The sequence below is a fragment of the Rhodnius prolixus genome, unplaced genomic scaffold, assembly GCF_049639745.1.
Source record: "Rhodnius prolixus isolate KJV_2025 unplaced genomic scaffold, Rpr scaffold_10, whole genome shotgun sequence".
NCBI lineage: Eukaryota > Metazoa > Arthropoda > Insecta > Hemiptera > Reduviidae > Rhodnius > Rhodnius prolixus.
Window position 1 is genome coordinate 24,742,287 of NW_027411615.1, and position 26,472 is coordinate 24,768,758.

At 30.7% G+C, this 26,472-nt stretch overlaps 1 protein-coding gene across 14 annotated transcripts in view; it reads left to right on the forward strand.

The window, feature by feature from the left end:
• The window catches only part of para (sodium voltage-gated channel paralytic), a 156,233-nt gene that overhangs the window by 91,648 nt on the left and 38,113 nt on the right, over nt 1–26,472 (forward strand). For 13 of the 14 annotated variants that reach the window (XM_074133156.1, XM_074133154.1, XM_074133152.1 and 10 more), the window contains 9 exons: nt 2,895–3,107; nt 3,454–3,520; nt 4,486–4,630; nt 5,149–5,313; nt 6,283–6,579; nt 13,423–13,572; nt 18,930–19,220; nt 19,316–19,415; nt 19,907–19,978. In XM_074133156.1, the coding sequence (XP_073989257.1) occupies nt 2,895–3,107; nt 3,454–3,520; nt 4,486–4,630; nt 5,149–5,313; nt 6,283–6,579; nt 13,423–13,572; nt 18,930–19,220; nt 19,316–19,415; nt 19,907–19,978 (1,500 nt within the window). Of the gene's footprint in view, nt 1–2,894; nt 3,108–3,453; nt 3,521–4,485; nt 4,631–5,148; nt 5,314–6,282; nt 6,580–11,481; nt 11,548–13,422; nt 13,573–18,929; nt 19,221–19,315; nt 19,416–19,906; nt 19,979–26,472 lie in introns of all 14 variants that reach the window. The other variant, XM_074133147.1, reaches the window with a different exon arrangement.

A 26,472-nucleotide genomic window follows, 5' to 3' on the forward strand; every position in this document is an offset into this window, starting at 1 on the left:
ATAGTTAACTTTCATTCCGGCATTACAATTCAATCTGTTCCTTCGATCTAAATACACACACTCCAATAAGTTAAAATAAAAATTACATTCAATATAAATCAATAGCTCCTATTCTTGGTTAGATTCAATAATCTTTCTACCAAAATATCTTTATATCTAAAAATGATTATGTAAGATGTGGTCAAGTTTGCCACAATTGTGCTTTTAATATTTTGCTAATGAAAAATAGGTTAGTAAATCCTTCCTCTCTGTAAAATGATTTACAAAATTCATATTTTCTTCTTCTTCTTCCTTTGGCACTACGGCCCTTGCAGGACCTTGGCCTCCTTAAGCAGATTAGACCAGCCCTCTCGATCTTCTGCCTTTCTTCTCCATTGGTGAATCTGCATTTTTTGGAGGTCATCCTCCACATCTTGGAGCCAACGGAGTCGCGGACTACCCCCCGCGGTCTCTTCCCCCCAAAATGTCCTTCAAAAGCTTTGCGTGGGCCTCTCCCACGATCCATTCTTTCTAAGTGCCCCAACCATCTCAGTTTTCCGACTTTAATAGCGGTCACCGGTCTACATCCTTGTATAGCTCCTTCAGCTCGATGTTCCTTCTACATCTGAAAACTCCATTATCAGCTATAGGTCCGTAGATAGTTCTAAGGACCTTCCTTTCCCAGCAATTTAGTCTATTTTCATCGGCCACCGTCAGCGCCCACGTCTCCGAGCCATACATAACAACCGGTCTAATAATCGTTTTATAGATGACCGCATTGGCCTGTCTGGACAAGTTTGTCTTAGCATGCCCAGGCAGCTATTCCCAGCTGCTATTCTGCTCTTAACATCGTGGCTCACCTCGTTCTTGGATGTAAGGGGCTCCCAAATATTTAAATTCCCTCACTCCTTCGAAACTGGGTCGACCAACTTGTAGCTCCCTAAATTGCCTGGCTCTTCTCGTAATCACCATATACTTGGTTTTTTGAGCGTTGACACACAGTCCATTCTCTGCAGCGTTTTCCTCTAGTTCCATAAAGGATGATTTTAGTGACGCTGCGGACCGAGTTATAAGTGCTATGTCATCCGCATAGGCGAGACACTGCACTAGGCGATTGTATATATTACCACCAGATATTGACAACGTATTTCTTATCGCCACTTCCAATACCAAATTAAAGAGAAGCGGTGACATTGGATCTCCTTGTCTTAGGCCTACGTTTACGGGAAACTCCTGGGATAAATTATTCTGCACTACTACCTTGGATACCGTGCCTGTCAGGGTCATATTAATCAGTCTAATCACCTTCGAGGAACATTAAGGTTCAACAAGCACCTAATGAGTCCAACGCGCGATACAGTGTCGTAAGCCATTTTAAAATCCACATATAACTGGTGTAGGTCTAAATTGTTTTCGTAGAATTTTTCCAGCACTGTCCGCATGGTGAATATATGATCTGTTGTCGACCTTCCCTTCCTAAACCCACTCTGATAGTCTCCAAGTACCTGTTCGGTTACTTTTTTTTTTTTTTTTTTTTTTTTATTTTTTTTTTTTTTTTTGGCGCATCAACAGCTGAGGTTATTAGCGCCCGGAGCTTTTTCCAGTGCACTGCCGGCCTCCGGACAGTGTTCTCTCGTTACAGACAACACTGTCCATCACCGGACAGTGAGCTGTAAGAAGCTCCTAGGAAGAGAAAATCTAAGGGTCAGCTGCTGGATTCGAACCCGGGACCTCCGCGTGGGAGTCCAGTATGCTAACCTCATAGCTAATCCCTTCCCTCTGTTCGGTTACTATTGCAATTCTTGCTGTGAGTAGGCTTGCCAGGATTTTGTACAATGTACTTAAAAGAGAGATTCCTCGGTAGTTTGCACATTTTAAGCGACTGCCTTTTTTATGAATTGGGATAATCAAGGCCGTTCTCCAATCCTTTGGCATTTTCTCTTTTAGCCACACCTCAAGAATCAGATCATATAACTTCTGCTGAAGCATTTCTCCTCTATGTTTCAACATTTCACAAGAGATACCGTCTTCTCCATTCATATTTTCACGTGATCGAAAAACAACTATCTTGTCTTTGTTGAAGTGGTTCAGTTACGTTTAAAATTATTGGAAATTGATAAATTACCGCAAATCCTATCAGAACTTGAAAGATTATCAGAAATAGATGAGAACGAAATGCTACTTCTAAGACTTAAAAAAAGATAAGTAAGATGTGGAAATGTTCTTAAATCGGGTATTGTTTACTTTGAATAATTTGGTTGGATAATTGACGTGGCTACAATTGCCGACCAGTTAGATGCGAGACCCGCAAAGTTAAGAATTATTGTGGTACTAAGTTCGATTCCTGGTCTAGGCCTTGAATTTTAATTGTTTAATATGAGAACTTACTAGTGAAGTACGATTATTAGTAGCCTCCGTCCGCGACGCCTACTTAGGTTGTCGAAAAACCCGCCTGTAGAAATAGGCATTACTTTAACCAAATTACTTTAATGAAGTTGATGTGAGTTTTTGAGTGAATTGTAGCATTTTCTTTTGATTAAATCATTTTTGACAAACTTGGACGATCCCTAAAGAAGAGGTATGGATTTATTAAATTGATTAAGTATTACGTGAATTATATTAAGCAATACCTGAGAAGAGAGAGAGAGAAAAGAAGTATGATTCTTCAGAAAAACGTCATAACAATTTCAGAATTTGCTTGGAAAATCTGAATCAGTTTTTCTCAGACTTTCTGTTTATACATAATATTTTAAAGTTTATATTAATAAATTATATATATATAAATGAAGAGAATACCTTGGAAGAATGCATTAAAATAATTAGATTTCTTTTAGAATTAAATAACTATCGAGACAATCTAACTGATTGTTATTTGCTTTAATAGTTATTAATTAAATATTGTTTATTATCTGCAGGTCTGAAAACCATCGTCGGAGCAGTGATAGAGTCAGTGAAAAATCTGCGCGATGTGATAATTCTAACAATGTTTTCATTGTCCGTCTTTGCTCTGATGGGTCTTCAAATCTATATGGGCGTACTTACCCAGAGATGTATTCGTAACTTCCCAACAGATGGTTCAGCTGGTAATCTAACTGATGAAAACTGGTACAAATTCTGTGATAACGTTTGTAAGTTGATAAAACTAATTAACTTATATTTATTCGTTTATGAATTTCTTAAATAGTCTCGAATGCATTTTTTTTTGCCCAACACACTATATATGACTATCACACAGTTGTTCCATTAATATCTCACTTATTCCATTTATATACTTTTTCTTAATTAAAAAGTAATAAAAAAGTGAAGAAGTGGTAAAAAAAAAAGTTGTGTAAATGAACAAACGTAATTTTTTGTTTTTATTTTAAGCATTTGTACAAAAGAACGTAATTATGTTGACTTTCCCTAAATTTTTAATTTATAAATCCCTTGCTTTTAATTAAACTGAATAATTTAAATGTTTGAATATGTTAATAGCAAACTGGATCATGCTCCCTAACTCTGACACGGAACATCAACTATGCGGGAATTCAACAGGTGCAGGGTGTGTATTGCATTTATTGCTATGTGTAATTGTTGAAAGTTCTTACATAAAGTAATTTTGTAAGTAATGAGCGGCTAAAAAAAAAATCTTTTAAAAATATTTATATACACAATTTTTTTAATTTTTTTTTTTCTAAAGTTTCGACTAATAGTTATACTTTTTTAGTGCCCAACAAGCTTGTAAGAGTAATTCCAATCATAAATTTTATGTACAATGATGTTAATACAGTAATACAGGTAAAAATAAAAAGCAATAAAAAAAAAAAACAACAACAAGGAAAACCTAGGTGCTTTAATGAATTAAAAGCAGTTGTCTCGAGAACAAGTCATTAAATGTACCGACCCTTCCTTGGTTCCACTTAATATTAGGTTTGATTGAGACAGCAAATGCAGAAGCAAATGTATACTCCATAATATCCGTTTGTGATGCTAGGTCTGATGGATTCTGTCTAGACACGATTACCTGCAAAAACATTTTTTTATAAACATAGTCGTGGATTATCTTTGCATTGAAGGTGCCATCATCGGTATATGAGTAATTGCCAAAATCTGAAAGGAGACCGAGATGAGTAATTTTTTAAATACACTGTACACTATCAGATGTTCTATGCAACACACATACCAATCTATACGCCTTAAAAAAAGTTGAATATATCGCAACGGCATCTCGGCATCTTTTATTTGATTCCAAATTCACTTAATTAAAACTGTCCTGTAGGACAGTTTTGTAAGAGTTGATCGTCAAAAACTGCTCGAAAAAAAGAGTAATTTGAAAAACACTCAAATTTGACAATTTTTCCCCCTCATTCCATAAAAGTTAAAATTTTCTTTAAATTAAGTGGCATTTAAGAAGATTATATTGACGGCTGATATTGAGTTCAACATAATAAATAAAAATTTAAAAAAGTAATAATCTCTTCATTGCGCAAATAATTTAATTTGCTATTTTTAATTTGACAATTACAGACCCTGCCCTGCAGGATATACATGTATGCAAGGTTTTGGGCGGAATCCTAATTATGGATACACGAGCTTCGATAGTTTTGGCTGGGCTTTGCTCTCTGCTTTTAGACTGATGACACAAGATTATTGGGAGAACCTCTATCAGTGTGTAAGTTTTGATTTTATAAGAATGAGAAATTGATTTTGTTCAACTTTTGCGATTTATTCATTACAATTATTATTAATTTATCTAATACTGATTTTCCTATGCAAATATAAAGAAACGTTTTAGAGGAGAAGGAAGTAATAACGTTTGATTTTTATTTTGCTCATTAATATTTTATTGACTTATTGTGATGATTGTGTTCTTTATTTTTTAAATATGGAACTCTTTCTAATTTCATATTTTATTTTAGAGAATCTAATTAATTAAAATTTCCTTATGTGTTGTGAAGATTGGAAAATATTTTGTCTACTTCCAAACAGTCGTTACTTGTATTATTAGTACTGGGTCAGGTACAAAGCATAGAAGTTTATTTGTAATCAATTGCGTTCAAGTCAAGTTTTATATTCATTCACGTTCTATTGTATTTCAATACATAACAGACGCTGATCCACTATTAATTCGGCAAGTAAATTTTAGTCCGTACTCTTAACTAATTGTTACTCATTTGTGTACTCCTTTAGGTATTGCGCTCGGCTGGTCCGTGGCATATGCTGTTCTTCATTGTAATTATCTTTCTGGGTTCATTCTACTTGGTCAACTTGATTTTGGCTATTGTCGCCATGTCGTACGACGAACTGCAGAAAAAAGCGGAAGAAGAAGAAGCAGCTGAAGAAGAAGCTCTTAGAGTAAGTTCTTCTAATTATATTAATATAAAGAAATTAAAATGTTTGTAAGTTTATTTAATAATTTATAAAGGCGGGTTTTGAGTGATGGTTATAAGAGTGTACTCGTGACTGGGTGTCCCCAGTTGTCCGGCTGCCCAAACAAGTTAGGCGATTCGGGACAGCTTAACCATACTTTTTAAAACAAATCTTATACTTACATGCGGGTATCGAACATGCTACCGTATATTAGACGACTAAAATAGCAAGAGAAAGCCTCTCTTAATTACTCCAAGCCCCAGTTCTCTTATGACGAAGAAGGATAAAAATAGGGATATTATCCTGAATTGCGGACATAACCGAATTGGTATTTTAAAAAATAATTACAATTTTAATTCTGTATTAATATATTTAATACAAATTCATTAGGCAATCAAAATTACTATGAGTCTGGAAATTTTAATAAATCTAATAATTTATGAAAGAGTGATCTTAATTTAGGGAAAAGCTTGGGTTAAGTGACTCTATACCAACGTTTCTTTTATATTTTCGATTCTACGTTGGGAACTTAATGTTCTTTTTTGCTTTAGGATGAATAAATATGATATTTTAGAAAACTAAAGATGTTTGCGTTTTTACGTTTGCGAATTTGAAGGCGCAATAACAGGTTGTTAGATAACTCTGAAGCATTGAAAATTTGATTATATGTATTCGTTATTTTTTTTTTTTTTCATTTGGTGGTTCTTTCATTTTTTGGCCTGCAGTGATCGTGCATTTCTAAAGAATTATTTTATTGCCTTAATGACACTAAAAATTGTTCAGTTAGTGTAAAGGAAAATACATTATAATTGTTTGTAGTGATCGACTTCCTCCAGCATTACCGGACATTTAAATATTTCAATTTTTGATCTACACATTATTATTGATTCAAATATGTGTTCAATAAGTTGAATTGTATGTTTAATTTATACTAAAATAGTATATTCATTGTAGGAAGCCGAAGAAGCAGCAGCAGCGAAAGAAAGCAAACGTGCTGGTCGCGAAGCTGCCAAAGCTGCTGCACAAGCAGCAAGAGAAGAAGCTGAAAGAGGTGGATGCCCGGGAGGCGGTGATAATAGTTCAGTTGCTAAATCTCCATCAGATTTTTCCGCCCACAGTTACGAATTATTTATTGGACAAGAGAAAGGCAATGTAGATGACAACAACCGGGAAAAGATGAGCATTCGATCTGATTCATTAAGCCAGGGTCGACCTACTACAGCGAGTAGCAGGAATCGCAAAGTGAGCGCGGTAAGTTTCCTACGTATAACTTAACTCTATAATCAAATCTACTTATTCATTGGAATATTGATGGATCAATTAAAAATTAAATTACGTTCACACTAAAACGAAACAATAACTAGGAAGTTCTCTACTTCTTAACCTGAATTTGATATTGATTATATTGAAGGCATAAATAAGGGATTCTCAAAGTGAGGGTCGCGGCCGCCTCTAGTGGATGCGAGCTAATTTGATGAGGGTTGCCTATAATAATATTAATATTTAGTTGATCGTAATTAGTTGTAAGCATGTTGACTTCTTATTTTCTATCTATCGCGTCGTAAGATTCATTCTTAATCTTAATATTTTATACGGAAACATTAATAAAATGCATAATCACTTTCAAATTCATAATCCTGAAAATGATTCAAACATAATTTACATTTCAGTTTTTATTTACAGACCGAACTTTTAAATTTTAAACAACGATCAATTAGTAAGACGTTACTAATTTCTGGTTTAAAATTTAGGATTTGGTACTTCAAAGAGAACGACAGCTAAAACGCTTATGTTGACTTCAGACTAGAGTGTATTGAACGATGAATTATAACGTTGATAACTTTTTATTAGAGGTTTATTGTCCAAAACATGTAATTAACGAGTGATTCGCGTTTCATACATACCATTATATTTCTACTACAAATAATTAAATAACACGTAAAGTACATAAGAGTTTTATGTATATATCGTATATCAAGAATGAATGTGCTTTAATTCAATTCCATTGTTTAGTTTCTTCCTTTTATACTTGTAGTCCTCTTATATAGATGGGTTGGGATATTGGGACTTGATTGACTTGTAAATAATGCCGTCTTGCAATGCACTGACTGAGTCAGCAAGTGACTACATTGCAGTTAGCAAATGTAGTGCGAGATGGTACCGTAAGTGAAGTCGTAATCTCTACACTAAACTAGTTGTTCTATCTCTTGAGGTGAATGAATGTTCGAAACCGATCAGGGATACATTAAAAATGCGTGGTGCGTGCTAAGAGGTGTAAAGACAAAGATATTATCGAGCATAGCGGACTTAACTAAATTTTCATCAATTAACTTGCTTTGAATTCGACTTTGATCAAGATCTTGATTAATCTTTTTACGAGTATTTAGTTGCAAACCTACTTTCGAATCCTACGGAGGAAGTCACAAATCCTTGTTGATACTTTTTTACCGATTTTTCAAGTTCCTAAAAAATGACTCGAAGTTTAAAGAAAATAACAATATACAATGATATAGTACTCAAGTCAGAAAAAGAGGAGGAAAACTTAAGTAATAGGGTTAAGCAATCCAGAGACGCATTTTCATTTGATGGGTAAACACATTCCTTTCTAGTTTTTTCATCCTTACCATATCGCCATGCTGCGCCAATTTTTTGTAAATTATGTATAAAGTTATTTATTATATAAAATGCGCCAATACTAAAACCTTTCAATCTCACCATCAAAAACATTAACTGAAATTTACGAGACAAGTAAAAAGTCACTACCAGGCATACACAGACAATCTTACAAGTATTCTCTCCGACACATTTGTAATATTTACATGATAATATTAACAAACCATTTTGTCCTAAATATAGGCGTTATAGAAGGCGTTCATTACTAAGGCACTAACGCAGAACTTTAAACTTCAATTATAAATTGGGTTTGTCCAGGTGTTAGTTATGGTTGCCCTGTGTTAGTTATGGCTGATGCTTGCTCATAACAAATCGGATTTGTTCTTTTTTATGGCTGGAAAGACAAAGTGGTACATACCATCAATGATGTCCGGGTGTTAGCAATTTGGCAAAGAATAAGGTACAACCAATGCAGGTAGTTCAACTGGAGGAAAAGTGTTAAAAGCGTACATACATTTTGTTTTTCCATACATTATAAATTTTGTTACATATATTAAATACACGCGATTTTATTTCAATGTTGAAGTTAGACTTCGGCACGTGTAGCTGGAAATTACGTTCTTCTTATAATTTGGATCTTTAATTTAGAATCCGATATAAATAATTATTTTTTAAAGAATTGAATAATTTTATCATTGAAATCAATACACTTCAGTTTGAACTTAGTTTTCCCTGAAGTGGGACTTATTTTCTAATACACTGTAATATATTATTTGTATTATTTTTTGTAATATAAGCAAAGTAATCTTTACAATTATTCACTCCGTATCAATATGAATATTAAAAATCATTATTTTTTGAAATGTCTGAATGTGACTCAATTGCTGGTCGAAATATCACCTCCAAAACAATATAGACTTCATTTAGTTACATTGTACATTACTTACCTTTGCTTTGCACCCCTTAGTTTATGTATTTATTTATTTACTTAAAAAAAAAACGCTTCCAGACGTTTATTTTTGATTGTAATGTCATATAGAAAGAGAGAATAGGTTTCAAGTTAATACACAACACATATACATAAATAATGAATTAAATAGATTTTCAAAATGAAATTATCGTAGATTGGAATTTAATATATAAATGTTAATATTTACTATATTGTTATTAAGATATGAAATTCGGATTATATTCCGGTTTCTTGGTACAGAATAAAATTATAACTTCTGCATAAAAGTGGTTATCATTCTAATCCGAACAATTAATTCTATCATCAAATTTTACTTATGTAAAATATATTATTACTATAATGTATAGCTATTATGTGTATTAGGTCAATAGATGGTACGATAATCACAATATTCTACCTGAAGAGCGGATGGAGTACCGTAGCGGGGTAGGTCGTACGGATGATGTGTTTTCTATTAATCTTCTATCAGTATTTAACTCAAACTTACAGGAATGAGATTGTTTGGACTTTTTGTTGACTTTAAAAGAGTTTTTGACTCAGAAAAACCATTTCAAACTCTGGTTTAATCGGTCACAATTTGGCGTCAGTGCAAAGTGGTGCCCTTCAGGGTGAGATATTGAGTCTACTTCTGTTCTTCCCGCTTTTTACTTCTAGTATTGTGGATTATTTTGTAGAACATGGTGCTCAAGGTGTAAAAATATCAGCTCGGCCTAGTACCTGAGATGATTATAAAGCAGACTTTTTCGTGCATGCTATCCTTAGCTAGTAGTATAGACTGATCTTAGAATATTAGAAAGTTATTGTAGTGAATACTCTCTGTCTGTTTTACCGTCGTAATTGGTTCCTTTCAAAGAAGAGGCAGATTTCCAAAAGGTTCTAACTTTGTTAATGGAGAGGATGCATTTTCTGTAGAGTGCTCATTTACTTCGGAGGCCTGCTATTTGCATCAGGTAAATTTACTCCTATTGGGTAAAGGAACTAATTGTCCCACTAAGTTAGTGCAGGGCTCTGTTGAGGTCTGTTTCATTGGAATGATTCAGCCTCATTGAATGCTGAAATACGTAAAAACAAGCGGACAAGTGTCTCTCATTGCGAGCCAGTAACTTTCCGAATGGTTTATTGCTTTGTTCTTTCCATATTTCTAATTTATCGGTTTTTTTGCGTAGTAACATTCATAGGTTTTTCAGTTGTTTAAAATTTTAATTACAACGAAAGTTGTTAGGACTGCAGTTTTTAATAATATGGTTTATTTTATCTGAAGATTCTCTTAGGTCGCTGCAGTATCTGTCAAATTTCTGTTTTTAAACTGAAAAAAAGTGGGTCACTGCCCCTCAGAGAACTTTCAATCTTGCTCTCATATTATTGCATAAACCTTCGCGACTTTGATGGTAACAAAAACTGTTAGCATTTCTTTTATTTAGTTATTACATTTAAAAATGTATGACAACAGCATTTTTTTGTTACTTCTACTCTTGCCTGAACACTTGCCCTTATGCACTGTTGAGAATCCAATACTAACAATGATATTTTCTAGGCAATTTGTGCGCCTCTCACGAAAACTATAAATTTACATTAAGTTGTCCACCTTTCTCTGTGATATATTTTTCATTTCATCAGCTGATCTAATTTTAGCAAGCTTCTGCCTTCTACAGAAGGCAGATAAATGAAGTAATATACCTCTGATATTAGCATCCAAGAAATTCTAGATTTAAATTGGAAATTGGGAAGTAAACATTCTAAGTTATTGGGTCAGATATCTTCCTTTCTGTGATTTGGGGGAGGAAGGCTTATCTTCAATAGGTCCCTTAATATTTGATTATTGTTGTTTCAGAAAATTCAGAGAATACTCCTTTGAAATAGAAATTGAAAATTTGTGTACTTATAGCTACTGTAATCGAACATTTATACTGTTTTTATCTTTTGATTGCTTTTATCTTCGCCAAGGTGCAGATATTGCTGGCAAATGAGGTTCCAGTCATTTGTACAATTAAATGAATTTTTTAATATCCATTTTTTCTTAAGGAATAATGTCCGTTAGGTCCGGGGCAGAAGAGTTAGAAACGTGTTTATATTATAAATATTTCAGACACCGCCTTCATTTTATTTATTTGCAAAAAGTGAGAGGTAAAAATAAAAAGTTTGTAGTTTATTCATAATGTAATTACGAATTATGTAAAATGCGATTTACTATTAACAATGCTATAATGAACCGATTAATTTAACATATAATTTATTAAATTATTTCAAAATAGCTAAATTTTTTAAATGTAAAAATTATCAATAATGATCAATAAAATAATAATAATTAAGTTGAACTAATAATATAGCAAATAATAATTTTCTTTAAAACAAAAAACAAAAAACGTGCAAACTATTTTGAAAACTCAATATCGTTTTATTCTAATTATATCATTAATTTTTTTAAAAATTGTAACTTCTTCAATATTCTCTTTGTAAGCACTAATTGTATCCTGGTGATCCTTTTTGTCGTAGTTTCTTTTTTTCTTCTCTAACCTTTTTTAGTTTTTTAAGTGTAGGCAGTATTCTTTTGTTTTTTTCTGGGTATTCAGCTGCCCCTGAGAAAAATGGGAATTAAAAGCCAGTTTCCTTTTGCTTGCCAGGACAATCAAACAGAGGTAGGTTTTGAGTTTGTGTTTTCATTGTGTGTCTAAATTTTATATTACACTTTAATAAAAGGGTGTTTATTTTCAAAATAAGGCAAAAATTATTGTTTGTTCTAAATGTGCTGTTTTCTAACCCTTTCAATCACTTCTTAATTTGCATTTTTGTTAATTGCTTAATGTTGCCGTTGTTTATTATTTGTACTTTATGTTGTTGGATTTCTAAAAACTAATCCCTTAATGACTATTTTCTTCAGATCTAAGAATTTTGATAATCATTCTCTTACAACAAAGTAAATATTTATGTATATTTATAAAATGTGTGGTAGTCCAGCGCGACAAAAGAAATCTTCATACCAGGACAATTGCACGGAAATGTCTTTTTAGGAAGGTCCAAGCCCTCCTTCGTCTAAAAGACCCAAAGTTTATTAAAAGCAATTCGGTTACTGAATCTTGAGAGAAAAAAGCCAAAGCTATTTCACAGATATGACTTTCACATGAAAGTTCATGATTTCTCTATCGTTTCAAATAAAACGCAAAAGAAATTGCTATAAAGTTGCAATTATTTAACATAACATTTTACAGCGGCTCTTGTTTTGGTGAAAATTAAAACTAGAGATTTTATATTTTTGTTTTTTACCCGAATTTCATGGCCAGAACTAAGGTAAAAGGAAATTAAAATTGTATTTACCAACTTCAAAGCATTAAGTTTAGTTTTTAATGAATTTTACTCTATTGTTTTTTTTTTTGAAAGTTAAATGTTTTGAAATTCCATTTTCACTGCGATTTTTAGGCATTTAATTAATTATAATTACCATAGAATAGAATACAAATGAATCGTCTTACGGCCATTAAATATCAGTAATTCCTAATAAAAAGACATGGTTATTTTATGTATGATTTTATTTAAAAATATTATTATATTTATTTTTGGGGGGAAATATTATGCTTTATTAACTTTTAATTTAATGTTTTTATTTATTTCATTTTTGTTCTGATAACGCTGAGGCAGCTTTTCTTAATTATTTGGGATGTAGTTAATTTACCAAATTAATTTTATATATACTTATTTTTATTAAAGTAATTATTATTACTTAAAAATTCTATTTTTCTATTTTATTGCAATATTTGAGTGTTGAGGTGTTCCTGCTTTATGTAAGTTTGATCTATGTGGTTGGTTAACTTCGTTTGACTTGATGGAAAATAAATAAATTCGTATTTGATAGTATTTTAAAAATAAAGATTATTAACCAATTGAACCCATTGAAGCATGAAATTTGCATTATTTTTCATAATTAAATTACTCAAGGAAAAAGTTACTAAAGGTCGTTTATCTTAATTGTTCCAAATTATGAGGGAATGGTGATTTAAAGATATATTTAAAAAAGGAGAAAGGATCACATTCATTTTATGTTTTTATTTTTTTTTGTTTCATTGTTGCATGAATCAGTGTGCTCTTTTACATGGTGAAACATTACCACTGCTTCTTTGTTGTGTTTCAAACATTATCTAGGCTCTATATGCACCTATAAAAAAAATTTGTAGTATTTTCTATTTGATTTATAACTTTTTTAAAAAAAGCTAAAATTAAATAATAATTAACAACATATTCATTCTTTAATCTATTGCATTTAAACAAAAAATAAATTCGTTCAGCTTAAAAGTTATAATTACGGGGATCCTTTCGCCAAAGGTTTTTACCTTTATTTCGGAGCTTATAAACCAAAAAAACGTTACATTTTTCTATCCCCTTTTTTTGGTCAACTTAATATTATTCATAAAAATAAAATTGTATAATTTGGGGTGCATAAAAGCAGTAAAAAGAAATTATATCTAACAAAAAAAAAAAAAAATTTAGTTAACTGAATGGTTGTTGTGTGTGGTTTTCAGGCCAGTCTAAGCTTGCCTGGATCCCCCTTCAACCTACGTCGTGGTTCTAGGGGATCACACCAGTTTACTATAAGAAACAACAGGTCGAGATTCGCTCCACCAGGCGGTGACAGGAAACCGCTGGTTCTTTCTACATACCTGGATGCACAGGTACTCTCGTGAAATAGTTTTACTTCCCCAGTTTTGCAAATTATTATCTTTTTTTTTTGAAATTACCTACATTTTAATATATATATAATCAAATAAAATTTTCTTTTAAAATTAATTTGTTTATTTTTTCAAATATATTCCAGAAAATTAGTTTGTTCCATTAGTTAAAGTTTGTTAGATTTCTATTTTTTGTTTTGTATTTGTTTTAGGTAATTTATTTTCGAAATAGGGTCTGTAAATACATCCATTACATACATAACATTGTCACTTAAGCAAATCTAAAATAATGCTTTTGTTTCGGAAACACAGATTAAGTAAAATAATTTTGTTCTAATAATAATGTCTTAATTGCCATTTCTCATTAATTTGATCTTATTTTTTTATCTCCATAAAGTTTTTTTTTTTTTGTTTTTTCTTCCGTGCATGCTTTTTCTCTGAATATCCATATGTGCACTTGGTTTTATTCTTGTATTCGATTTTATTTACAACTCATGTCCATTATTTAATTTTGAGTAATGTATTGCTTATTGTAATTTTTTCTTACACATTCTTAACAAAATGAAATACATAAATTTTGAAAGCATCTTTTGAGTATAATCAAAATAATTTTATTCTCAAATTTTATTTCATACAAAAATAGCCATTTCATCAGAGAGAATCGTTTGCCATAAAGTTCAAATTCTTGTTTAAAAAACGTATTTAAAACTATTTCTGCTTATTCAAAAAATTGTTGCTGAAAATAAGAAGAGAGTATAATGATTAATCTTTTTCGTAAGTTGGACATGGTTTGTAAAGCATGCTTGGAAGAATTTTGGGTCTAGGAATGTTACTTTCTTTTTGCCTTTTATATTTACTATTAGGTTTATGTATGCCACGGTTTTGGCAGTTATTCTTATCTCTATTATTACTTTTACATTAAAAAAGTTGGTTTGATGACATTTATTTTATCATTGTCTCTTCATAGGCCAAAATTATTATTTGTCTGACGAAAATTGGATTATACATTTTTGATTTTTTTCTCTACCTAAAGAACAAATCATGTAAATTTTTATTTTATACCTTTTATTGTTAAAATGCGAGTAAATATTTCGATGTTCATGAGATTTTCTTAATAGCGTTTGTATTTGTTGCCTATTTAGCATGTTAGAATGTCTACTATCTAAATTTTCTCACACACCCAGCTGGTTCTGTGAAAGATACCTTGCTAAATTGTGATTATTTTCAATTTTTAAGTGATACCCAGGAGTTTGAATAGTTTAAATTAGATAGAGATGGTACAGTTCCACTTCTACAAATTTTTCTTTTCACTTTCTACCATCTTTCGGTGCTCTTCATTTAGTCAGTTCTTCTAAGGCTAAATTTGTTACAGTACTTTTTGACTTTTGGGTTTCTGAGCCAACAGTTTCTTTTTTCTACTTCTTTCTGCCTCTCCAGTCGCCGTACCTCAGTTCTAGATCAGTTTCTTCCTCATTTCCTTCACTCCCACTTTATCTAAAGCCACACAGTTTTCCTCTCTAGACATTCCTTTGCGAATATGCTATAACTTTAAAAAAAAAAGTTCACGATTTTCTCGTAAAGGTCCTATTCTCTTAAGCTTTTTTATGAACCGGTCTTTTTTATTGCTCGGTTAATATTTAATACATTTCGAATTGTGAAATGATCGTAAAAAAAAAAAAAATCAGTGTTTGAAACGTGAAACACCGGTTGTAAGCCGCTACGCTTTCAGAGGCTTGAAAAAAATCCGAAATAGGTCTGAATGTGAGAAAACAAAGTCCTGCTGTGATGATCTAATCTCTGACAAGTTAAATATTTTCATAAAACAGCGTTAGTTTTCAGATCTATCAACTAATATTAAGTTGTTTTCTTGTTTATTTTATGGAAATTTTGAAGTATCTGCCTCTTATCTTAAATATTTCACATATGTAATCCTGAATAATTCTATAACTATTTTTCAATTAAATCTACGTTCCTTAACTAGTTAAGCTAATAGAGTTACTTACTCGTCGTCTAATTTTGTTCAGGTTTTGTCGTTTCATCTTCTTAAAGAAGAAGAAACTTTTTTGAAGACTAAAAGACGGCGAGAGCTCAAAGAAATTTTCTCTTTAAAAGTATGACATTAATTATTGGAATCAAGTCCAAGAAAAGCTGAGCTAACTATAATCCGAAAGAAGAAAAGATATTTTTATACAGAGTAATCCATTATTGCGTATGTTAATACTATTAAAAATCTTGAAAATTCTTTGAAAATAAAATGTTTTTATTTATACTTTTTTTTCTTAAAACAATGAATTTAAAGACGTTTTGCATTTTAAAGCGGCTTCTACTTTAGGATTTCTCTAGTTTATTGTAGACGATAGGTGATATGACTGTGACACTAATTCTTTTACACTAAAAATGGTTAATATTTCAACCCAAACAGAATATTTCAATAAAGGAAAGTGCAGCAATTGCACCCTAAATTCTATAATAATGCGCTAATTAAAACCAAAGTCTGGTGTGAACCTGCCACGATTTGTTATTATCTCAATTATTACAAACACCTTCTTTTATCTTAGAATTTCTATAATGGTCAATTTATTTTTAATCTACGTATAGTATTACTAAACATTTTTCTATTATTCGGCAATTTTAATTTTTTTACGACCAATATCATTTTCATAGAATAACATTCCCCAGATAAATAATTCTTAGTTTATATTTATAAAATCTTGACAATTTCTTATACATTAAACCTAATTATAAATAAATTAAAGTTTTTGTTCATTTCCATACCTTTTGCACAGGCATTAACATATTTTTTAATGGCTTTGTACACTATTTCTTTTTTCTACCAAACTAATCTAGAAGTTTTTGAAAAACCAAATGGCATTACATATTTTTATTATTATTATTATTATTAATTTTAAAAGCTGTTTCAAGCGCCAAATTTGGTTATTAATAATACTTTAGCACGCTTTAAAGTTTCCACTTACGCACTTTGGCTGTTGCTCTAACTGCTTATTATTTTTGAATTATTTTCAGGTTATAATTACAGCTAAAAGTGTATCAAAAGTCTATGCGTCACGTTTATATTAAACACATTTCACTCTGTAATTAAGTTAACATTTTAGTTATACGTGTAATCGACATTGGTTGATTTAGAGCGTGTTTTTCAGTTTATTTTCTTAGTGAGGCAATGTTCAATACTTCTAAACCATTACGATCTCCGTAATTACTCTAAAAATATTAATTTCTTGGGGTTTTGTATACCCTTGTCTATTGTTGAAAATAAAATGCTGAATCAAAAAATTGTTTACTTATAAGAGATAGATAAAATAACCCGTTTCATTTGATGAGATTTTTGAATTTGATCATTTTTCAAGCTTAAGCTTTTGCCATTAACAACCATACGGTTGTTCTTGAATCAGTGTATCTAGAAGGGACGAGCAAGTCGAGTAGTAACAAAAGTAAGCTTATTAAGGCTGCTGATCGTGAGACTCCAAAGATGGAGTAGAGAGTACTCCTACGTTGTAATAGTTATAGGACTAGAAGATTTCAGTGTATTAGAATTTTGGTCACACTATTGACATTAGTGAATGTTCATAGATTGAAACAATGTCGCCGGATGGTGAAAGTCGAAGCCAAAACAAAATCTCATTGTTCAACACACTTGCCACGTTTTCTTAATGAATAGATTCTATCCCTGCAGTGCGATTTAGGAAGTGTGAATAATTCCCATCTTTGGCTCCTATCACCTTTCTATTTGACATTATGCTTTTCAGCCTCAAATTTCATTAGGTAGAAGTCAAAGGGTGCCAAATCTGCTGAAAAGGTATATTCTAACCATTCATACTTCAATTCCCTCAGTTTTCACTTTCTCAGAACACTGGAATGGACAGGTACTATTTTCCTAAAAAAAAATCAAAAACGTCAAAAAAAAAATAATTTTTTGACGGCACGTAAAAATTTATCTATTAAAGATGGATACCTCTAACATGACTACTCGAAAATATCGTGTAAAGAAAATGGGTTAAGTTTTTAGAGTCATGTGCTTTACTTTTATCTCAGAATTTATTCTTTAAATTTCCAGCTATTTCTTAAATGACAGTTAGAGTCATTATCGATCTCTATGCCTATGAAACCTGCGATATATCTTTTAAAAAAATGTCTGTAATGTGCCTCTAAAATATAATTCTACCACTTTCTTGATTCTCTGTTGAATCAAATATCACAGGGATAATTGTGTCTTTTATTACTATTTCAATCTAAAAAAAAACGCATAGATTTTTCTTACACTTGATTAGAAAGTTATATGCTTTTTATTGAATTCAATAAAAGAGTTCCTTTAATTATAAAGATTAACACAAAATTGTTCGTTAGTTTTCGTGAAGTTATAGACTTTAATTTTATAACTTTCATTAATAACTAACTTTATTTTATTTCTGAGTGTAGGGCTATAAAATATTGATTTTTCGAGGGTTGCAGATTTTACTTAAGTTTTTGAGATGCTAGAATATTTGCCAGAATCATCATAGGCATACGAAAATTTATTATTTATCCAACTGCTCAAGATACTTGATTGCGTACATATCTCAATTGTGAAACTGCAAAAGGGTTTGTGATTGTTCACCTTACCAATTTGGTTTTAGTTTTTTAAGGTAACTTATAAAGGAATAATGAGAAAGACTACTTAGAGCATAACTTATGCTCAAGACTGGCACTCTTGAGTTCCAGAATTCGTACATTTTTATGATTAAGTATGTAAGCTTATCTGGTTTCACCTGAGACAGCTTAACTTGTTAGATTTAAGCTCTTAAAAAAAAGCATGATTTCATTTCTTATGGGAAAATTGGCGTGGTAAATACAACGTTCAATATCACTGAAACCCACGATTCTTGAAATCTTTAAAGACTTTTTACTGCATTCCGACTTACGAGCAGTTTTTCTTCAACGCAGAAAACAGCGTTAATCATTTAATATTCAACTTTAATGACTTCTTTTCCTTATTTTAGCCGAAACTGGGACGGTCGATAAGTTCCTCCTCGAATCATCGTATTGAGCAGGTCAAGGACCGTCCCCAGTAATAATAGTACGCAGGAATCTTTTATAGAAACGAATTGTAGGTTGAAGTTTTTATATTTAATCAAAACATTATAAATAGTCACTTTCACATCTAGAAGAGCCCTTCTCCCTCGTTGATTCGAACTCAGAAATAAGGATGTAAAAAAGATTATGAGATTTATGAATTTTTAACCTTATCTTATCCATCCACAAAGAAATATAATTTTCTTCAGAAAAATAAATAATTCCTTTGTGTTTTATTACATTCTAATTATATATGGGAATCCAGTGTTTTTAAGTAATTCTCTTTGCCCCAGGAGCATCTACCTTATGCAGACGATTCGAACGCAGTAACACCAATGAGCGAAGAAAATGGTGCCATGGTTGTACCAATGTATCCAACTGGCCTTACTTCAAGACATTCATCATACACAAGTCATGCATCGCGTATAAGTTATACATCGCACGCTGATCTATTATCAGGCCTGGCGGGCGGTCGGGGTCTGCCAACGAAAGAAAGTAAACTTAAATCACTTAGATCGTCTAGAAATAGTTCTACAACTGTTACACAACAGCCACTTTCTGATAAAAATTGTCTCAGGGATTTTGTAAGTCTTTAACACTTACTATCATCTGGTAGTGCAGTACATAGCTTAGAATTATTACAAAATTTTAAAAAATAATTATTACTTTTTTTTTATAGGATACGTCAGATTTAGAAGATGGACCTCCAAAGAATAACAAGCATCAAGATAATCAGTTTATAGAACCAGCTCAACAGCAAAACGTTGTAGATATGAAAGGTAACTAATACTTAAGTGGAATTAACGTTTACAAGTTACCCTCATCTTTTGAACTTAAAATAAAAAAGAATAAACGGTTAGACTTAAGAGAGATGACTAGTTGCCATCTGCTTAAACTGTTCCTCTACATAAACTTATAATGTAGGTTGCGGGAATAAAATATAATAGCATCTTGTCGCTAGGTCTCACCAGGCTAGGCTGCTTCTTAGTAAATCACGATTATTATATTGATGCAGTGAATTCTTTCCCTCAAGATGCTTTCTTTTTTTATTCGAATGTAAGATACTAATTCAATCTTGATTGATGAAGCGACAAATAAGTGATTATTTTCTTCAATAATTTTCTTTCAAATTTTTATACTGCTAAGTTCTTATTTTAAAGTCATTCAGAACTGAAGGCTTGATTTATTAAAAAATGATTCTATTCAGTTTTTATTTTGAATTTTTAATATAGCAAATGACATAGATTTCTAATTCTTGCATATTTTGCAGATGTGATGGTACTTAACAACATAATAGAACAAGCGGCAGGAAGGCAAAGTAGAAACAGTGGACAACATGGAGGTATGATTCAAATACTTTCATTTATTTTTGTATTCAAATATTTTTAATTTATCTAAATCTCTCCTGCCCTTTCCATTTTTTTTTTACCTGGTATTACATATATATTACCTTCCTTTTCTTGTATATTGTATCTGCATAAAGTGAACATATGAATCTTATAAAATATATTTCATTTATAAGGCATATGGCTTTTATCGTATTTGTAACATTTTTTGTACTTTAAAGTAACGAAGCATTCAGAGTTCTAACAAGAATTTTGTTTATTTTTGTATATAAAACAGAGAAAAAATTAAATGCTTGCGTTAATTTTGCTATTAAGAATAGTATTTAATAAAAGATATTGTTTTACTCTTATTTTTTGTTTTAAACAATTAGATATCAAATTTATGAAGGGTTCTTGTCATAAGTCAAGATATCAGTAAGATTAGCCATTAAATTTTAGTAGAAATAAAAGACTTATAAGTGAAATGATTCTTAACGGAAAAAATTATCGGTTGTTTTGAAACCTGTCACTGAAATTGCAATTCCAATGCAAAGGAGGAAATGCTCCCAATTTTGAAGGGGATAATTTATGCTTCTAGTCTGTAAAGCTGCAAAAATCAGAGTAAAATAATTTGTTATATGCTGACATTTTAATTAATAAATAATAATTTTCTTTATAACAAATAGTTTTTTTTTAAATCTCTCTGACTAATTCAACGTCTGCATTTATTGTATATTTGATATTTTTATTCGCGGCAGTACATGATAAGAACTAGTAGTGTCTCCCCTAAAGAGATTTAAATTAAAGAAAATCGATAGCTTGGAATTGCTGTCATTGAGATCATCAGGCTGCTGCCTGAGAAGTGACAGTGAGACTATAAAAGAAAATATTTTTTTGTCAAGGTGCGCTTAAAGTTTTAATCAATCTGTGCTGGTGTTCCAATTTCGACGGTTAAGTTGGAGAAGAACTCAATAGCTTTGCTTTGAGAAGGAATGCTATGTATTAATATGTTCTTCTAAGACCTGGAAACGCCGAAGGGAATAAGATAACGTGCGAGTTGGGTCGATAGTGACATATAATATATATATATATATATATACATATATCAAGCTATCTGCTGCAGTCACAAAGTAATTTCTGACAGAGTGGCAGAGTAGTTAGAAATTGTAAGTGCCTGGAAGGACCCGAAGGTCCTGTTTTACACTGCTAGGTTTGGTATTTAAAGGAATAAGCCGAGAGATTGGAAGATCCTAATTCTCCCAATTAGGGATTAGGCCCCACGCAGGTTTGGCTAACAATAATAGTACACTACTTCATTGTTTAAATGCCAAACTGTTCTCTTTTATTGATCAGATCTTTTTCTGTATGCTTCAAACATCTTTCAAATAATTTTTTAAGTATTGCACAAAGTAAGTGCATATTTCGAAAAATCTAGCGATGTATTTAATCCACCCGGCGCAAATTGAAGCTTAAAAAGAATCTTTCAGTGATGTAAGGAAAAAGACTTGTTTCTTGCAGGTTTTGATTAGTCCTTCCAATTAATCTAAAAGATTCATTATTAAAATTAATTGTTATTTCTCAAATTTAATGGCCTAACTAACTTCTGAAATATTTGGCTTCAAACTTTGATTTTATCTATCCTGGAACAGTTTACTCATTGTTTTCGTCTAATCTTGTTTTTATTATTTTAATGCATGTATTCATATGTTCTCCATTTTACAGAAAATTTACGATTTATTACTTTCTTCTTCTAATCTGTAGAATGGACGAACATTAGTGAAATGTACATAAATGTATGTTTAATGTTTGACTATGTGTTCTATTTAGTAAAATATGATGGCATGTCAAGTATTACAAGTGTGGTTCGCAAGTGTCAGTAAGTTCCTCACCAGCAGTGTAAATAAATTAACACTAACTTATGTATTCTGAGAATAATTTATTAAAAATATAAAAAACAGAAATACTTTATATCTTAACTTTTGGATTAATTAATTATCTTGTACATACTTATAGATTCCTTGTTTAAATCTTAAGAGAATATCGAAAGATTAACTCTGTAACTATATTTGACACACGCTTTAAATATTTCATTTATTTTTTTGTTCAGTTCTTTTTAAAAAGTAAACTATATATAAATTAAATGGAAAGTAGTTTTTATGCTTTGCTTAGTTGATAGAGCTCAGAATTGAATAATGTTCAATTATTTTAAAAATGAGTAAAAGAATTTAAATTTGATTTATTAAAATTGTTATTCAGCTTGCTCAAAGATGCATGCAAGAATTTTTTTAATGCATGATAATTCCCCATATTTCAATTTAGGATTTTACTTTCAACTAAAACTGTATTTATAAAAAATTGGATTTTTTTCTTTTTTCTTTTTTTTTTTTTAAGAGACAAGTATTATATTAGTCTCCAATAATTATTTTTTTGTGTAGTATTTTAATTAGTTTTAACTATTTTTTTTTTTACGATGGTAGTGTTTGATTACTGCTTGTAAATTAATTAATAATAATATTCGCAAACAATTTATTTTTCTTAAATGCTTCAGTTTTGAGTGGGTAAATGTTTATTTTTATCCTTAAAACAAAATCATCCTAGATAGATGCATGAATTCCATATTCCAAAACAATTACGACGTAGAAATTAATTCTAAATGTGTTGATAATTGATATAAAAAATTTTTTCTGTAAATGTGGCTAAATATTTAAATGTTTCAATATTCTTGTATTTTTTGAAAAAAAATCAATTAATTTTTTTTTTAATTCGTACTAAATAGTTTCCTTCATAAAAATAAATAATAAACTTTAAATACAGACTTATAAAGTTTATTTGTTTAAGCCCATGAAAAGGAGAATCTAGTTTTAATTATTTTCTTTCTAATTAATTTAGCTAAATTTGAGTAGATAATAAATAATTATTTCTCTCGCAGCACAGAACTTGCTCAGCCTACGCCGTGGACTCAAAAGCCGGGAACCACTTAAAATAACTTTTTCTATAAAAACTTTTCAAATTATGATTACACTAGTGAGTTACTAACAGACCTAGTATAAAGAAAACCCAAAAACCTAAAGGTATTTTATACCTCCCTTCTATAATCATAAAAATGTTTGACTGACTCACCTTTCTGTTGAATTAAACATGGTCTATAATTTATGTAAATGAAAGATGATGAATCGCTTCAATGTATATTGAATATAAAAAAATCCAAAACTTTTCTGTGAAGGTGCGATAGCTGATCATTAAAATTGTTCCGGAATTTTAAAATTCTTTTTTATTTTTTGGTGGCCCGCCATTGTATTCTGAAGAGCCACTTTAAAGTGAAGCTTAAATGAAATAACCCTAAAGATTAATTTTCTTGGAATATTTATCAATTAAATCGATGGGCTTTCGTACATTGTTCTAGGTTTGAAAAAATAAAGATCAGTAAATTGATTCGGTAAAATTTAATTTCTCGTTAATATATTTCTTCGAGCCATGTTTCAAGCAGCTTGAGTTTACAGAGAATTTTGTTTTCTAGACTTTCTGTTCTAGCGGTGCAGACATACCGCAAACTTACACATACCAGAACGTACGCGAAAAAATTTTGTTATCGCATGAGAGAACAGAAGAACATGTATTTCGGTTTATAACTCAATTTCAAAAATTTATAAGATCAATTAGCTTATTTAGCTACTGCAGCTTTGATGGCTAAACATTTATGAAGGGAATTACAGTTCAATTTATTTATAGTCATTAAATTTTGTTTTTTCCCAACTAATTGTCAACCCATTTGTTCACCCAATTATTTTCTATATAATTTGTACGAAAAACATTTACAAGGTTAAAAGATTTTAATTGTTTCGGAAAAAACTGCGTAAAAATTAAAAAAGAAGTTTAAAATTAGAAGAAAAGTAATTATTCTTTGTTTTAAGTATTTCATAAAAATCTTGAAATAACTTAGTTTTATGTCATTTAGAACTCATCTTCTTGATGCAAAAAATGTTTTTATGATTTACTAAAATTTTATTGTGCTAAGTTATGCTTAGATGTCTATTACAATTAAATTCTGCACTGTTTTTAGTAAATTAATTTGATAACGATTTAAATTATCAAAATTTGTAGGAAATATATTCGATGAATTTTTTCATTTACATATTTTTTAAAAATTGCTAAAATTGATGTATATAAATCAATCAATTTGCATCAATATAAGGATAGATAGCGTCGATTTAACTTATTAATTAGATAATTATTCAGTAATCAGTTGGCTCATAAACAACATAAAACTTAGCTGCTATTATAGCATTTTGGTTCAATAGTAATTTACTTTATTAAGTTCAATTTAATAGCTAAGATTCAGTTAATAGCTCAGCTTTCTGCTCTAATACTTTTTGTTTTGTCTTAAAAAGCACCCCTAGTATTTTTGAAAACTGGAAATTTAAGTAAATTTCTTTAAACAAACAAATGTTCTAAGTTTGCCGCATAATTATGGTGGCATAAAATAAAATTAAGAAAAATATTAAAAGAAAGGCTTATCTTAAAAAAAAAAGAGAAGGCAAAACAATATGACGAATGGTGAATTGCTGTGCTGAGAAGGATGCTTTCCTGGGTTAGAGTGCTTTCCTGGGTTAGAGGGTTGCCCTATTTGTTTGATAACTCATAATTTTTGATTTATAATTCGTTAGACGATTCTCTCTTAAATCAGTTGTTACCACAATACTTTCCCTTATCCGCGAAAAATTTACTTGGATTCAGTAAACATTAATAGACTTTGTTGCTCAAGAAAATATTTTTTTTTAGTTTTTCACAGGTTTTACGGATTAGTAAAAATTCGACGAAATCCATTTCTAAAATCTACTGGTTAGTTTCACATGTAGCTTCTGGCTGGCAAATGATCTTTACCTGATGAGAAAATATAAAATTTCGCTTTTTTTCAAATTTCCTCGTTTCCTTTGCGCTTTAGACCTTCAGCAACAATATGGTAATCGTCTATTTGCTTTCGATTCCCCGAAACATTTGAGATAGCTTTTCTACTATAACTTTTGATTACCACTGCAACATCTTTAATTATTGTTTGACGACCGTACCGGTCTTCATACCGTTGGCTATCTTCTTGGGCAAAATTTCCCTGATCAAAATTCCTGCAACCAACGTTGCACCATGTTTTCACCAACACCTCAATAGAGCGTTAATTTTTCGTCGCAGTAGCGTTTACCCTAGTTCGAACTCATGAAAGTAAATCCTAATTTGTTGTCTTGACATGTCGCTATTGAAACAATAAAAATTAAGTGAAAAACAATTTCTTGAAAAGGAGAAAATTTGTTGCAAGAAGTAAATATTTTGATCACAAAAACGCTTAGAAAATAACACATGTCAAAACCCACCAAACTCTCATTCTAACCATTAAAAAAAAAATTATAAATTTTCTTCGTAAAAGATTCCTGGCATGATAGTAAATTAAATGTATGAATTTTCCATTTATTGTGTCAGACTAGATCTCGGTTTCGGGCTTTCCGTCCAACCCCGTAGAATCTAAAGTACCTATTTATTTTAATGGTTCTTTTGAAATCATTGAATATTTGTGCACATCATTTATTTTATATTTTTTACTTTGAATACAAATTGGTTAGTTTTCTTTCTACATGTTAATCTTGTATGATTACAACATCCGCACTTATTTTTTAAATATATATGTATATATTTTTACATTCACTAAAATAACACCTTACTTAAAAAGCACAAATTATAGCACTAAAATAGTAAGATTTGATGAAATAACTATTTCTTTACCAATATGCTTCAGATAATCCATTAGAGTTTAAACTTTTGCGTTTTCCGTTTCCCCGTGAGTAAGTGTTAGTATAGAATTTAATAAACTGATTACAGGAGAATGGAATCCAAATGTATTTGTTCTGTTAAACATAAATATACTGAAATACAATATTTGATGTAGAATTCTATTTTTTACTTATTTTTGTTCTACATTGATACCATTTTCTTCTAAGTGATATTTTGGCCTCCTTGAGCAACATTGTCAATTTAAGGTTGAGGCCTTACGAAAAAGATTTGTAGAAATATTTTTTTTTGTATTCATCAATTTTGATGAGAATTCATCTTTGCTGACACCATTTTCTTTAGACAGGCGTAGTTATTAACTGTAAATAATAAATGTCATGTGCACATTGTTGTGAGAGCTAACAACGGTTTTATGTTGTCTCCTTTCTAATTTTACCAATGAACTTTTAATACCGCAAAAAATTATGACTGAAATTGGCAATATTCTTTTTTTTTTGCACCTTGTTCATTAAAAATACTAACTTCAACTTGGTAGTAAACTTAAATAATAGAACTAGCTCGCTACTACACAAAATATTAAAATTATTGATTAGCGGAATAAAATAAGAGTTGCATGTAGCGAATTGGGAGACAAAAATGATTGGATTTTCGTTGTTAACAAAGTAAATATGAACTCTGTAGCTATAGTCCAGATTAGCCTACAATCCTTTAGCTAAAATCTTGTTATTCATTATTT